The 15,205-nt window shown below is 55.1% G+C and overlaps 1 protein-coding gene across 2 annotated transcripts in view; it reads right to left on the minus strand.

Moving 5' to 3' along the window:
* Positions 1–3,605: 3,605 nt before the first annotated feature.
* Positions 3,606–15,205, minus strand: part of SLC8A2 (solute carrier family 8 member A2) — a 29,248-nt gene continuing 17,648 nt past the window's right edge. Inside the window, exons 1-7 of one of the 2 annotated variants that reach the window (XM_034986873.1) lie at positions 15,107–15,171; positions 11,525–11,628; positions 11,357–11,374; positions 9,782–9,906; positions 9,385–9,484; positions 5,405–5,683; positions 3,606–3,982 (exon numbers count right to left, since the gene is read on the minus strand). In XM_034986873.1, the coding sequence (XP_034842764.1) occupies positions 3,606–3,982; positions 5,405–5,683; positions 9,385–9,484; positions 9,782–9,906; positions 11,357–11,374; positions 11,525–11,628; positions 15,107–15,159 (1,056 nt within the window). In that variant the 5' untranslated portion in view covers positions 15,160–15,171. Of the gene's footprint in view, positions 3,983–5,404; positions 5,684–9,384; positions 9,485–9,781; positions 9,907–11,356; positions 11,375–11,524; positions 11,629–15,106; positions 15,172–15,205 lie in introns of those variants that run through there. The other variant, XM_034986872.1, reaches the window with a different exon arrangement.

A 15,205-nucleotide genomic window follows, 5' to 3' on the forward strand; every position in this document is an offset into this window, starting at 1 on the left:
AGCTCTGGATATGCTCTCTCTTTGAAGCTGAGATCTTACTCATCTTCCTGAGGCCAGGCTCACCCATTTCCTTGCCTCTACCCCACTGTCCTTCTTCAACCTGGTAAGACAGAGTTGTCCTTGTTCCATTGGGCACTCTGGACCTCATCCTCTTCCATCCCTGCCCTTCCTAGCCATGAGACTTTGGGCGAGTTGCTTTCCCTCTCTGAGCCTGTTTCCACACCTGTAGAAGGGGGGCGATCCTTAGGAGGGACTATATGCTCTGCCTCAGTTTTCCCGACTTCCACTCCCTCCTCCGTCTAGATCAGCCTGACCCCTCCCCCACACCCTCCACCAAACTGCTCTTGTCAAGTCCTAAATCCCAAGGTTGCTTCCAGCTGCTCATCTCCCTCCACCTTTCAATCCTGTCAACCGCACCCTCATTCTGGAAACTCTCTTCTCTGGGCTTCAGGTGTCCCAGTCTCCTGGTTTCCCACCTACCTTTCCGGCGTGTCCTTCTCCATCGGCAGGTCTCCCACGTTCCTTGTGCCCCACCCCCTCCGTGGCTTGGTAACACCGCATTGCCAACAGATGCCAAATCTCTGTCAAGCACATCCCCCTCTCCTGAGTTCCAGGTGTCCCCTGGATGTCTCCCCTCCCTGACATCTCCTCTGGATGTCCCATAGGCTGCACCCTCAGCATGTACTCACCTGAATCCAGCATGTTCTCCAAACCTGTTCTCCCTACTTATCCCCACCTTCATTCCCCAAACCCAGGAGAGACCTCACTGCTTCTGCCAGACATTCTCCACACTTGACTCCCCGTCCCCCACCCCCAATTACCGGATCCACTCTCCACCCTTCTCCCTCCAGCTCTGCGTCCTAGGAGGGTGACCTATATGCACCAACTATTAACCTCTGGCTTCCGGTTGAATTCAGCCAATGGGAGGCACCAGCAGGAGCCTGGTGGGTGGGAGGAGAGTCAGGTTGGGGTGTTCACTGTTCACTGTCCAGCCCCCTTCTCTCTTCAGTGTGGGTCGTCGATGCCCATACTCATGGCCTTCATTATACCTACAGCTTCAAATCTCAACAGCTTCAGGTAACTGTCAGCTCACACCTTCAGACCGGGGGTGGTAACTGGTCCCTCTACTGCCGGCCCCGAGGTACTGCGACTTCTCCGGGGTTGTCTTCCTTGACCTTGCCCACCCCTTAATCCCTTAATAGCCCCTTCTTTAAACTTTCCCTGGCGACTCCCTTTGCGTGCGCCACTTCTTTCCTGCTAGGGCCCTGCCTGCACGCTCTCCCTGAACGCCCTCATCCAGCCTGATCCATTATCTTCTAAACCATCCCCTTCGTGCCGTCCCCCTTCCACCTCCATCTCCTTACTCCAGGACCCCTCTGCTGCCCCAGCCTCCTCCCTGATCTCGCAGCCTCCAGCCTCACAGGCAGCCAAAAGGAAAGTTTGAAAATGTAAATCAGACATCAACTGCCTGCCCCCTCTTTAAAGCCCTTCCAAAGCTCCCCTTTGGTTTTGGGATAAATTCTCAGCTCCTTAGAGGGGCTGATAAGGTCTCTTGAGCTCGCTCCACTCCCCATCCCCAGGCACTCCATACCCCATTCATGCTAACCACTGGCAGGAGTATGAAAAAGCCAGTAAATCACAAGTCTGCACACCTTTACATAGGCTGTGCCCTTTTCTTGGTGAAGCAAGCGCACGCGCGCACACACACACACACACACACACACTAGCTTCTCCTATTTCAGGATTCTGAGAAAATCACTAGCTTTATTCAGGAAACTCCCATCAACCCCAGCTCCTCTGATAGGCAAATCTGGGTCCTCCTCTTTTGTGTTCCCAGGATGCCCAGTGAAAAGGAAGAGTTTGTAGCTGGTGGAATGGGGGCGTGGCTAGGAAAGCTCCCGGGTGAGGCGTGGGGGCGTGGCTAGGGAAAACTGGCTGGCCGTTGGGGGCGTGGCTAGGGAAAGCTCCTGGGCGCGGCGTAGGGTCGTAGCCAGGGAAAATTGGGTGGTGAATGGGGGCGTGGCTACGGGAAGCAAGTGTGGCTGGTGCATGTGGGTGTCCTGCAGAGGACTGGGGGCATGGAAAAACCCAGAGTACCTGGTCTGTTCCACAGTTGCCCAAGTCTCAGTCAGAGACTTCATTAGCTCCCTCCTCTAGAATCCCAACTGCTGACGGGAAGGCTGTTTTTCAGGCAGAATTTCAAATTTTTATGGCAACTTTTACAGAAATCACAGAGAAGACACAGCGACTGGTGCTGATGAGCTAGGAGTAGAGAAAGGGGAGTGGGTAACAGGTCTGGGATGTTGGGGTGATGCACAACAGGACGATAGAACGCTAAAAACCTGTGGGAAGCAGGGTGTTATGGGGGTTGCAGGGCGATCCTCAGGGTCCCAAGCAGAGGGCAGCACTCCGCACACCCCAAGTGTGTCCTTTGGGCAGGAAACAACAGTAAGAAAATGCAGATGGCCTACCAACAGATGGGTGGCCTCCAAAGTTAAAAATGCCCACTCAGACCCCCTGGCCCCAGTCCCACCCTCCCACCCACCCCTGCTCCCCATCAGGCAGAGATGTGGCAGCATTTGCTGGCTTGTAGCCTTGGTCCTCTGGGACCCTCGGTCTCCTCTTCGAGGGCCCTGCCCGGATTGGCTGGCACTGAGGGCAAAATGAGCCTTCTAGATTGTCAGGGGAGATGGCTGGACTCCCTTTGATTCCTGGCCTCCTCCCCAAAGCCAATTCTCATGGCTGGGGGGAGTCTGCTGCCCTCACAAAAGGAAAGTCTGTCACCCCCTTTCCCCAAGACATGCACCCTCCCGCGTCCCCCCTCCCCCAAACACACTATATATACACACAGCCCCCCCCTTCCAAGGCGTGGCTGGGCTCTCAGAGGTAGTGGAGGCAAGTGGGGGCACTGGAATGTGAGAAGTTGCAGGTTCAAATGTGCCTCCTCCAGCTCTGAAACCCCAAACTTCTCCCCTCCCTTCTCCAAGCCTCGAGAATTAGTATCCTCCCAAGGGCCTGAGTGGAGAAATCAGGGAAGGTGTGGCCCCGTTATGCACGCACCTACCTGTTCCTCCGCCCCACCCCCGGGGGCTGAACAGAGCTCCCTGAGGGTTGGGGAGAAGGGCTGAGAGCGGAGACATCCTGGGATGGATCAGCCTCCTTCAAAGGTTCCCCCAGGGAGGGCTAGGTTCTGAGGCCCTGGGGCACAGGTCCCTGGTGGTGGTGGTGGTGGTGGGGATCCTCTAAAGGGGGTCGTAAGGGATAGGGAAAGGCTGGGTGTCTAGAGAGACCGATGGTAGATTCTCTAGAAGGTCACTGGGTAGGGGGCGGTCCTCTAGGGAGGGGCCTCGAGGTGCAAATGTCCCCAGGGGTGTGGGCAGTGACTAACAGGGATGGGCTGCAGTTGCGGGCACCTCGGGGAGACTCCCGAGGGGAAGGGAGGAGGGTGTCAGTGGGGACAGAGGGCGGGGCTACCAGTTCCCGGGAGGAAGGGAGGCTGAGTCCCAGGAGAGGAGGCTGAATCTCTGGAGGACAGAGGAGACGCGGGTCCAGAGCAGGGGCCGCCGAGCCTCGGGGGCGGGGCGGGGGCGGGGCGGGGGGCGGGGCTAGAAGCCCCGGATGTGGCAGTAAGCCTCGAGGCTGGCGAAGAGGATGTAGAGGAACCAGAGGCCCAGGAAGAGCGCGGTGGTGGCGAGCTTGGGGCCGCGCGGGCCGCCCAGCTCGCCCCCGATGTGCGGCCGGCGCCGGTAGAGCAGCACGGCGATGCCCACGAAGGCGAAGACGGTGAAGAGCGTGACGGAGAAGGCCAGCGTGCCGGTGCGCACCTCGAACGGGCGGCCCTGCACCGCCCAGTACACGGCGGCCACCGACCAGGCCACGCCCAGGCCCAGGAACACGTTCACGGCGTTGGAGCCCGTCACGTTGCCGATGGACGCGTCCGCGCACTGATCCTGCAGCGCCGCCACCTTGCTGGCGAACGTGTCTGCGTGGGCAGAGACACGGCGGTCAGAGGGCCCCCGCGGGTCCCCGCCGCCTGCTCTCCGTGAGGCCCGACGCCACCCCCATGCCCCCGACGAGCCAGACCGCGCCGTGGGCCCTCCCCGCCCCCCCTGCTGCCGCTCTGCACCGGCGGCCTTGACCCCACCCGAGGGGCCAAGCGGCTCACCGTCCCTACGCCTGCTCTCTACAGAACCGGCTGCCTGCTTTCTGTGGAACTCGCTGCCTGCTTTCTAGGTCTGCATTCAGTGGTATCCACTACCTACTTGGCGTGGCAGCCGCTGCCTGCTTCCTGTGGACCCGCTGCCTGATTTGGGGGGGAGAGGGGGGCCCAGTCTCTGCCTTCTATGGGGCCTGCCGCCTACTTTCTCTGGGACTCACTGCTCTCCATAGGAATCACTCTCCGCATCGCATGAGCCCACCGCCTGCTTTTGTATTGGCCCAATCCTCCCATTGCCACCTGGCTGGACAAAATATGTGTTAGGTCCCATGCGCACGTGATCCTGTGCCTGTCAATTCTCCCCCGTGGTTTCTGTCAAGCATACAGCCTGGTTTCTATGGCCTCTGCCCACTTTTGAACATCTTGCTAATAACTCAGATCGCTGGTACGGAGCGCGGGCATCAGGGAACCATTCACAGTAGTCTAGGGGACCGCCGCCTGCTTTCTAGGTCTACAGCGCCACCACCCGACTGGTGAACACATCCATGTGGGGGAAAAAAGGTGTCAGGCTCCCCACATCTGGTCTTCCCACTCCTGTAAGAATTTCTGTCTGGGCCCCCTGGTCTCTAAGGGACCCTCTCTCAGGTTTATTTGGGAAGAGGGGGATCATGGACATTGCGTTTCCATGGGACATACACTACAGGCTTCGAGGCCCCGCTATCTTATTTCTGTGGCACCCCCGCCTCCAACATCTAGTTTCGACTCTGCCTGCTCATCTTAGTTAAAGCTTTGAGACTCACTGGCCTCGTCCCTGTCATGACCACCAACATGGTTCGATGGAATCTTCCACGTGGTTTCTCGAGGGGAAGGTAATTAATCTTGTTTCTCTGGCACCCACTGATTGGTACCTATGAAGTCCCCACCTTATTTCTATGGGACCCCTCTCCTTTCTCTTCAGTGCCCCGCCTTCTTTCTATGGAATCCATCGTCTGGTTTCTACATCTCCCACCACCTTAGTTCTATGGGACATTACGCCCGGTTGCTTTTGGGGAGGATTCAGTCTGTATATTGAATCCACAGACCCCCGCCGCCTAGTTTCTGTTATGTTCCATCATCATATCTCTAGGGGACCCACCAAATGGATTCTGTATGACTCCACCACCTGATATCTGCAGAACCTTTCTTTTAGGCTCTACTGTTGGACTTCTCTGAGACTCTACCCGGACAAGCAGTCTCCCAGGGGGTTACCGGGGATGGAGGTGCCCAGGGCCACGAAGACTACAGCGTTGACAGAGTCTTTGAGCCCAACGGTGCAGCCAAAGTGGGAGGCCAGGTCCCCAATGAGCGCGGTGAGCAGGCCGATGACCAGGATGCAGACGCCGAAGCAGGCCCAGCCGTGGCAGTACTCAGTGGGGGGCACACAGGCGAATAGCACCTTCCAGAACACCGTCAGGAAGTGCATGACGTAGTCAAAGCAGGAAGGCAGCCGTTCCTCCCGGGACCCGTCCTCCTCCTCCTCCTCGTCCCCTGTGGGCACACGACCCAGCTGGGGCACACACCCATGCCTCCTTCTTCCTCACCTACAGATCCCTCCCATTTTGTGCAATTTCCAGGCAGTGAGTTCCCTAAAGCGAATTGCTTTCCCAGAATCCCTTGCAGCTAGGAGAATGTATGGGCCCAGATAAAAATACTCGCTTTCCCAGAATTCCTTGAAGATAGAGGCTACGTGCCCAGCTAAAAATATCTGGCTTGCTAGGATCCCTTGCTGCTAGGGGTGGCCATCTCCTTAGCTAAAAACATAGTCTTCTTCTCAGAAGCCCTTACAACTACCATCTACATACAACCATTTCTGTAGCTAGAAATATTGACTTGCTCTGATTCACTGCAGCTAACCGTAGCCACATAGTCAGCTAATGGTGCTTACTGTCCCAGAATCCTTTGCAGCTAGAGCGCCAGCCAGATACCTAGCTAACATTATTCACGTTCCCAGAATCCCTTTGGGCGAGCAACAGCCATGTCCTCAGATAAAATATTCACTTTCCTGGAATTCCTTGCAGCTAGTGGCAGTCCTGTCCTCAGCTAAATACTTGCTTTCCCACACTCCCTTGCAGCAGTGGCCATGTGACCCAGTCTGGCAATGAGACCTAAACAGAGGGTTTCCGGAAGGCTCCGGCTTTCCTGACACAAGCACGGTGTTACCGATCTGTTTTTCTGAACCTTGTCAGGGATGCCTCACTCACCATTCGCGTTGTCTGTGCCACGTTTTGTGACGGAATTTGACCTGCTTTCGACTTGTAACAGGAAAGCACAGATGAAATGTTTTGTCTACCTTGCCCTAAACTGAGAAGCATAAAGTGATGAATGAGAAGTAGTGAACGACTCCAGTGACCAAGCACTACATCTGGAAGGATGCCGATAAGAAACAGTGTAACCCTCCTTGCTTCCCTGCTTCCTCTTTCTGCCTGCCTGGAACGCGAACTTGACACCTGGAGGTGCAGCAACCATCTTGCAACCATGAGGGCAAACAGCTGAAAGTGGGAAAGAGAAATGAAGAAGGAGCCTGGGCATTTAAGGATGTTACTGAGCTGCCAACTCCTTATTGCCTCCTATGGATCTCTTGGTTCTGTGAGAAAAAGAAACTCTAGTGTGCTTAAGCCACTGTGGTTGAGTTTTCTGGTGTTTGCTGCTGAATGCATTCCTAATTGGCCACAGTGAGACATGGCCAAAGTCAGAGTGGGGAGAACACACTCTTGGGAGGGAAGGGGCTGCTTTCATTGCATCTCTTGGGGGCTTTCCCTGCTCTGCTTCAAATCCTGCCTTGGTTTCCTACTGCCCTTAGACCCAGGCCCACACTCCTGCGCTTGGCATTTGAGAACCCGCAGGCTCTGGCTTTTGCTTACTTCTCTGGCCTTTCCCATCAGGGGAGGCTCTTCTTCAGCCTTTCCCATGGAGGGAGCCTCATGATTATGTCTGTGGCTCTGGAGCTACCTCTCTGGTGTCAAACCTTGGATCTGCTGTGTGATCTTGAATCAGTGTCCTAACCTCTCTGAGCTTCCAGCTGCCTATCTGAGAAATGGGAAGAGGAACTGGACCAGTCTCAAGAGAAGGCCGTGATGACTACATGAGTGAGGCCACAGAAAGTACTCTCCGTGCAGCCTGGCCCACCTCCAGTGTGACGGTTATTGTTCGAAGGCCCCTTCTAGGGCCTGGGGAGATTCACTGAAGCTCCAAACCAAGGCCACCCTGCAAAGAGCTTACAGTTGAGGCAGGGAGGTAAAGGATATAATACAAGAGCACCTCTACATGCCAGACGGGACATGATTCACCCTCCAAGGGGCTGAGAACTGCCCTTTTCCAGCAGCGCCTCAAGCAGCTTTGGGCTCACAGCAAGGATGGAAAGGCATTTGTTGAACAAAGTGCAAAATGATCAAGCACTGAACAAGATACTTGGGAAACATCTGTTAGGTGAGGTCATACAGGAAATGGACTTCCAAGCTCCCTGGCACTCCACTGTCCCCATCATCACTGTCACCATCAGGATGATTACTTACCACTGGTATGGTCCCCCCACCCCCCCTCACTCCTTCCTCCGATCTAATCAGTTGCTCTCTACAGACCCACTGCTGACTCACGTTGGCCCTCTGTAACCACCGTCTCACACCCTCTCCTCTTCCCTAAGCCCAGAGGGAGGGCCGTGGCTCCCCAGCATTCTTGGACAGAAGCTCCAATTCCTCATCACATTGTCACGCCCCACCCCAGCCTCTCCTTCTTCCTCCCACGGGCTCCCTCTGGCACCTGGAGCTTCCCCCATTGAGAATGCTCCACGGGCCCCCATGCACCAAATGACACCCAAGCTCCCTGTTGGAGCCTATGAGGACCTGCATGGTCTGGACTCTGCCCACCTCCAGCTTCATCCCATGCTGCTTCTTCATGCTCGAAACTAGTCACCACCACACCCCCCCAAATGTGCCATGACCCAGCAGACTTCCAGACTCTGGACTTGGTTTTCCCTCTGCCTGGAACACCTCCCTGTCTTCTCCCTCCCCCTGGCTAACTCCTATTCCAATTTGAAGACTCGGCTCAGAAGCCTCCTCCTCCAGGGAGTCCTCCATGACCTTTGAGCTGGGTCAACACCCTATCTGGGCTCCTGCAGCAACATCGGGTCCCCTGTCCCAGTGCTGCCTGCTTTGGGTTGTCACTATCTTGTGACAGGTCTGTCTCCCCAGCTGCACTGTGAGCTCTGTGAGAACAAGGACCAATCGGTCATGGTTATCTCTTTGTCCCCAGCACTGTCCTACACAGGGCTGAGTCAAGAGAATCCCTCAGAAATAGATATTGAAAGGATGTGGCTTCAGAGGGAGACACCACTTCGTTTCTATTAGACCTCTGAGCTGGTGTCCGCAGCTCTGCTACCTGGTATTTTTCCATCTCCGAAGCCTGGTTTCTTTCCATCCCACTGAGCAACCACAATTCCTGGTGTATTTTCAGTTCCTACCAGGTAGGCCTCCTAGAAGGAAACCTGATGTATAAAGGACAGAAGCCTTGAGCTCCACCTCAGCTCTTTCTGAATTCCCTGTGGGACTTCAAGCCAGTCCCTCCTCTGCCTCTGGGCCTCAGTTTCCCCAATTCGTATCACAAAGTGCCGATCAATGTTGATCTCCAGGATTGAGCCTGTGAATCCAAGTGTCATGGTGTCTCTGGCCACAGGGGGGCAGTGTGGGCCTGCCTGAGACCTAAGGAGGGTGAACCGCACAGGTGGGAGAGCTGGGTGCCCTGGTGACTGTCTCCATGGCAACAGAGGAGCCCAGGCTGTCTGGGGAGGCCAAGACTTTTAACCTCGTCCCACCCTGTGGCTGTCTGATGAGAAAGCCCCGCCCGACCGCTCCCCCACCGGCCCCCTGGGCCGTCTCTCTCTGTCTCCCTGTCTCTCACTCTGGCCTTCTGCCATTTAGGGACTTCACCCTCTACATTTCTCATGCTCTCTCCACATCTCTGTCTTTCTCCATGATTCTCTGTGCATCTCTCTTTGTGTGTCTGTCTCTCCTGTTTGTATCCGTTCCTTATCTTTTCCTCTGTCTTTCCCGTTTCTTTGTGTCTTTCTTCTTCTCTTTCTCTTCTCTATCGTGCTGTCCTTCTCTTCTCGTCCCTCTTTCTCTCTCTTCCTCACCATTCCCCTGTCTCTCCATCCCTCTCTCTCTCTCTCTCCTTTCTCCTCCCTCCCCACTTACCTGCGCTCACTGTAACGGCCTCTAAAAACTGTTCTCTCCAGGAATGCGTCCCAATCACCAGAGCCAAGTTGGTTTTCTTGATGAGTTTATCCACCGTGTTCTGAGGATAAAAGAGTGCGGGGGAGATCATTGCCCGTGACCACCTCAGGGCACCCCGAGGCTCCCTGCAGAACACTGGGGTTGGGGCTCACAGCTCATGCTCAGGGGTCCCCAACCCCCCACAGCCAGGTTCACAGCAAGAAGGGAAAAGGGAGTGCTGCTGTCCATGGTGCTAGCAGAGGGATGGGAGGATGGTCTCGCACATTTGACCACCCCTCCCTTGTGACCTTCATAGCGGATTCCTCCTGGACCCTCCCCAAGGAAATGACTCCAGGAAGCTGGGGTCTCAGAAAGTCACCTTAAAATCATATGACTCCTCAATGATGACCTCCAGCCTGCAGTTTTCCCCAAGAACTGGCTTGCCCATCTCCGCTATCCTCCGAGCCTCCTCCTCCTCGGCTGTCAGCTTCCTGTCCCCATCCCCTGCAGCATGAAGGATGAGAGTTAGACTCCAGGGAGGCCCGCCTCACTGGGCCCATGATGCCCTTGCTACCCGTTCCCACTGAGAAAGAAAACTGTCTGCTGTCCTCTGGGAAGCCTCCTTGGTGGCATGCTCCCAGCCCGCCCCAGGGTCCTATCTGACCACCATCTTCCCCACCCAAAGACCCAGCTGGTCCATGAGGTTCAGCTGGTGGGCTCTGGGCTTCATATGGAAGGAGCTGTGTGACCTGGGGCAATGCCTTGGACTCTCTCTGCCTCAGTGTTCATATCTGTAAAACAGGCACAACGACAGTAGCTACCTCATGGGTGGTTGTGAGGGTTAAAGAAGTTAATTCATGTGCAGTGCTTAGCACAGTGCCTGGTGCACAATAAATAATCCAAAATGGTATTTCCTTTGTTAAAAGTACCACCCTCATCATTATCATCACCACCCTTGTGGGAGGAGGCCTTGTCTCTACATCCAAGCTCTGAAAAACATCCTGGAGTGTGTCTGAGGTGGTAAGGAAAGAGGGGATTCCCAATTTCAGTACAGACCCACCCCTAGCTCACTTATCTCCCCGAAGCGTGTTGGTCCTTGGGTCCAAGCCCAGCATCAACTTAACCCTAACTCTCAGTGGAAAGCCACCCCCACCAGGAACACTCAGAAAACTCTGCCAGCAATGATTTTTATTGTGTTAAGCTGTTGGGATTAGGGGGCCTATTTGTTACAGAAGCTCCTATTACTTACCCTAATACGATCTTCCATCTGACCCTAATCCTAACCCCAAACCCCAATTCTGATCTCAGCTCCAAAACTACTCTGTCCCTTATCTTCGAGCCACTACCCCCACCCCCACCCCCAATCTCTGACCCTGGCCCCAATTTGAACGGTAAGTCCCCCAAACTCACCTTAAACCCCCACCTAGGTTTTGACCTAAATCTGACCCCAATTCTAATCTGACCCCACCATAAACCCAGATGGGATCCTGACTTACCATTCCCTCAATCTTTACAAACAAAACATGATCTTGGGGCACCTGGGTGGCTCAATTGGTTGAGTATCTGACTTTTGATTTCAGCTTAGGTCATGATCTCAGGGTCGTGAGATTGAAATCCCACCCTGAGCTCTGCGCTGGGCATGGAGCCTGCCTAAGATTCTCTCCCTCTCTCTCTGCCCCTTCCCACCAATCATGTGCTCTCTCTCCCTCCTCTCACTCAAAAACAAAACAAAAACATGATCTTGGCCTCCAAACCCCCAACTGTAACTCCAAACTCAATGGGCCCTACCAACTCTGACGTCAGTTCCAACCCTCACCCGGCCCCGAATCTGCCTTTATCTCACTTCTAACTTGCCTCAAACGTGATCTGGAAGGGTAGCTTGAGGCCACGACCCTCCCCTAAGACCTCCCTCCCATGTCGCTGTCCGGTCAAGCCCAGTGGTAACTCCACTCACCTTGATTGAGCAGCAGAGCTGGGGAGAGAGAGAATAGAGAGAAGGTGAGATTGCTTCCCTGGGAAGCTCAGATCCATGAGCCCGAAGAAGCACCCACTAATGGAGCCTCCAAGGGTCCTCCCACCCTGAACCCCTTACCTCTCCCACAGCCCACCCATCACCCCTCACCTGAAATCCCTCGCTTAAGCCACTGCGGCTGGCCCAGCTCGATGAAGAAATTATCTTTTTTCTCATATTCCTCGTCATCAACTATCTTTACCTGAAGAGTTTTCCTGAGGGGGGGGGGGGAGGAAGAGCACCCAGCATAAGCCCCCTCCCTAAATTGCCAGACAACTCACCCATTAGCCCATTTTTTTAGCACCCCTCCATCCCAGGCTCCCTAATCTCAGTTAATCCTCACAACTGCCCCCACAGGAAGGCTCTCTATCATCCCTGCTTGACAGAAACATGCCCAGAAACAGCTAAGGAAGCTGAGGTTTATTAAATAGCAACCTGAAGTGTCCTGACAAAACCAGAGTTAGGGTAGGTCCTTCCTCTGCTCAAAATGTTCATATGGCTCCTGTCTCAGCCAAAATAAAAACCAAAGTCCTTACAATGGCCAACAAGGCCCCATGCCATGTGGCCCTTTTTCCCTTTCTGGCCCCCTGCCCCACGCCCCCTTACTCACACACTCCAGCTACACTGGCCTCCTCACTGTTCCTTGAACATGCTAGGCCTGCTTGTGCCTCAGGGCCTTTGCACTGGCTGTTCTGTCTACCTAGAACACTCTTCCCCAGGCTCATTCCCCCAGTTTCTCTGGATCTCTGTTCAAATTAATTTCTCATTGAAGCTCACTCCCACCACTTTCTTAATTTTGAAATCCACCCCTGCCTGGACCCCAGCATGCCTGGCCCCCTTACTCTGCTCTATATCTTCTTTGTTCCATATCACCTTCTAACATACCACTTAACGTGTTTATTTGGTTTATGGTTTGCCATTTGCCTCTTCACATTAAGACATAAGTTCCACCAGGGCGGTGACCTTTGTTCATTTACATTCTTTGCTGTATCCCCAACACCTAGAACAGTGCCTGGCACATAGTATGCCTTCTAGAAACATTTGTTAACTCTAAGCCTTCAGCTCAGGAGATGCTCTGCTTCCTGCTCTCTGTCCTGACCACGTTCTGAGGGTTAGCTGAGTGCTAATTGATTTTGTCAGCATCCCCACTGCTATGGTAACAGGGAGGGGGGTGACTAGGGAGGAACAGCCAAACATTATTTTTGCCCTCCAGGCACACAACCCACCCCCCTCACTCACAAAGACCCACAACCCCAGAAAGACCACAGCCCTGCCACTAGCAGCTCTCTCAGTGGTAGGAACCTCGCGGCCTGGCCCCAGAACCCAGAAACACAAACACCCAGCCCACACAGTCACCCAGCAGAGGAAGCTCAGCCAATCACACCGCCCACACCCACACACCATCGCACCCCACAGCCATTCCCTATGCAGTGGCAAAATCACACAGACCAGATGCCTGTTAGCACAACACCCCCACCACAGCCTCGCGACTTCGCCAACCTGCAGAGCCCCATTGTGGTACCATGTAGACTCTCTTTCCTTATATCTCCCTCATTAAGCTTCTTGCTGTCTGTTTATTTTTATTCCCTTCAGTCTCTCTCTTTCTCTCTCCATCTCCGACCCTCTCTGTCTCAGGCTCTTCCCCAGCTCTCTGCCTTTCTTCATCTGTGTTCTTCTCTCCCCATCTCAGTCTCTCGGTGTCCATAGGATGGAATAACCGAAGTCAACGCAACTCAGTCAAGAGGCTCTCAATCATACAGTCTCTCAATGGACCCATCTCAACACACAAACGCAAAGGACACAGCGACACCCATACAAAGACAGATGCACACAAGACAGTCATGTGGGGACATATGCCCACCTCCACCCTCACCCCGTCCCGGTCTCAGGATATTTTAAATTTTCTGTGGGTGAAAAGAAATCGCCGCCCCCAACCTCAGTTGTGGGCTAGGAGCTGTCCACGGTGCTGGAACACCGTGGCAAGAAGCAGGGTCTCTGGAGACATTCTTCTCACACACCCTGACACGCAGACAGCTGCCGACCTGGTGACACGCTGACAAGGTGATACGCACACACCTCCAACACTCACTCTCTCCCAGACACGCAGTGATCCGCCGGCATGCGGTGGCTGACACGCAGTGACACGCGTGCCAACTGGCACCCTGACAGGCATGCCCTCAGGGGACCCAGGGAGGAGAAACCCAACTGGCAGGGGACAGCAAGAGGGACTCGAGCTAGACAAAGGCAGGACTTCCTGAGATCAAAGGAAGCAGCCTTTCTCCCCAGTCTGACTCCCTCATGCCTGCCCTCCCTGTTTCCTGGAAACCCCACTCTCCCGCCCTCCGCAGCCTCTGATCTCCCTCTGATCTCGAACCAGTCTCCTTTGCATCCTGTCTCTTGTGCCTCTCTCTGACCCAAACTCTTTTCTCTCTGTCTCATCAAGAGGACCTCTCCTTCCCTGAGTCCCACTGAGTTTCTCTCAGTAAGAAGGTCTCTCTCTTTCTTCCCTGAATCTCGCTTCCCTTCAGGCTTCCTGGATCGTAGCTTCTCAATCTCTCTGGCTCCCTCTCTCCACATATTTCTCAGTTTCCTTCTCCTTTTGTATCAAAGTTTCTGTCTTTCTCTAACTCCGCGCCTCTGTCTCTCTGTCTCTCTCCCTCTCTCATTCTCTCCCCACCACCCCATCTCTGGGCATCTCTCCTCCACCTCTGTGTTGATCCTGCCTGGGGCCGCCCCTCCAGCCGGGCTGCTTCCAAGCACCTCTAATTAGCGCCTGCCCGGGAGAGGAAGGATGTGTTTCCCTAAACTTAGCTAATTAGCCTCCTGTTCTCTGTCATCTGAAGCCACAGCTGGAAGCTTGGGCGGGGGCGAGGGTGGGGGCGGGGGCAGAGGGCGTCCCAGCCTGGGGAAGCCCTGTGGGGGAGGAGAGGGCCTGTGGGGTCGCAGCAGCAGGAGGGAAGCGGGTTAGACTACAGGAAGGACCAGAATGAGCAGAAAGACAACTTTCCCCCATTCCCCCTGCCTCTTGAATGTGAGAAGGGGGTCTGGGATGGTGCCCACAGCCCTCAGCCCAAGTTCTCAGCTCAAGCCAGACAGAGAGAGCAATGGAAAGGTAGGGAGAGTCCATAACTGAAATACAACCCGAGTCAGAGAGCTAGACAATGAGGGCCGAGATTTAGAGATTAACAGAGACCCAAAGAGAGACTGCCAGGAGCGAGAGACGCGGAGACGCGAAGGGAGGGATGGAGAGGCGGGGAGAGCAGTGAGAAGCTGAGCGGAGGCCAAGGCACAGAGGCAGGGAGGAGGAGGGGGAAGGGAGCGCGGTGGGGGCTCTGCTCGGTGGGAGGAGCGTGGGCGGCCGGAGGAGGGAGACAGACGGGCGTGCGGGGGCGGAAGGGCGCAGGCAAAGGGGGGAGGCGCCGTCTGCATCCCAGGCAGGTGGCGGGGGATGGGAGGCTGCAGGCACACAGCGGGGAGACTCGGGCATCTGGGTAAGGGGGTGGCCGGGTGTCTGGGCGTGAGACCAGCCCTGACGCCGTGTTTTAGCGAGCGTGTCTGTGGCTTGGTGATTCTGTATGTGCCAGTGTGTTGGTTGTGTCGGTGTATCCAGCCCACTTCCCCAGACCCCACGCCACCTTCCGCAAATCCAGTGTCTTCCAGTTTCTTCAGTGTCTCTCCAAGCCCTGCCCTTACCTTGCCAGGCCCCCATATTCCGACTCGGTCTTTTCCCAAAGCCTAGCCCACATTCCCCTGAAGTGTCCTGCCATTTCTCCAGGTTCTTCCTCCTACCCA

This window comes from Mirounga leonina, unplaced genomic scaffold (genome assembly GCF_011800145.1).
Source record: "Mirounga leonina isolate KUSES-001 unplaced genomic scaffold, KU_Mleo_1.0 Mir_376, whole genome shotgun sequence".
NCBI lineage: Eukaryota > Metazoa > Chordata > Mammalia > Carnivora > Phocidae > Mirounga > Mirounga leonina.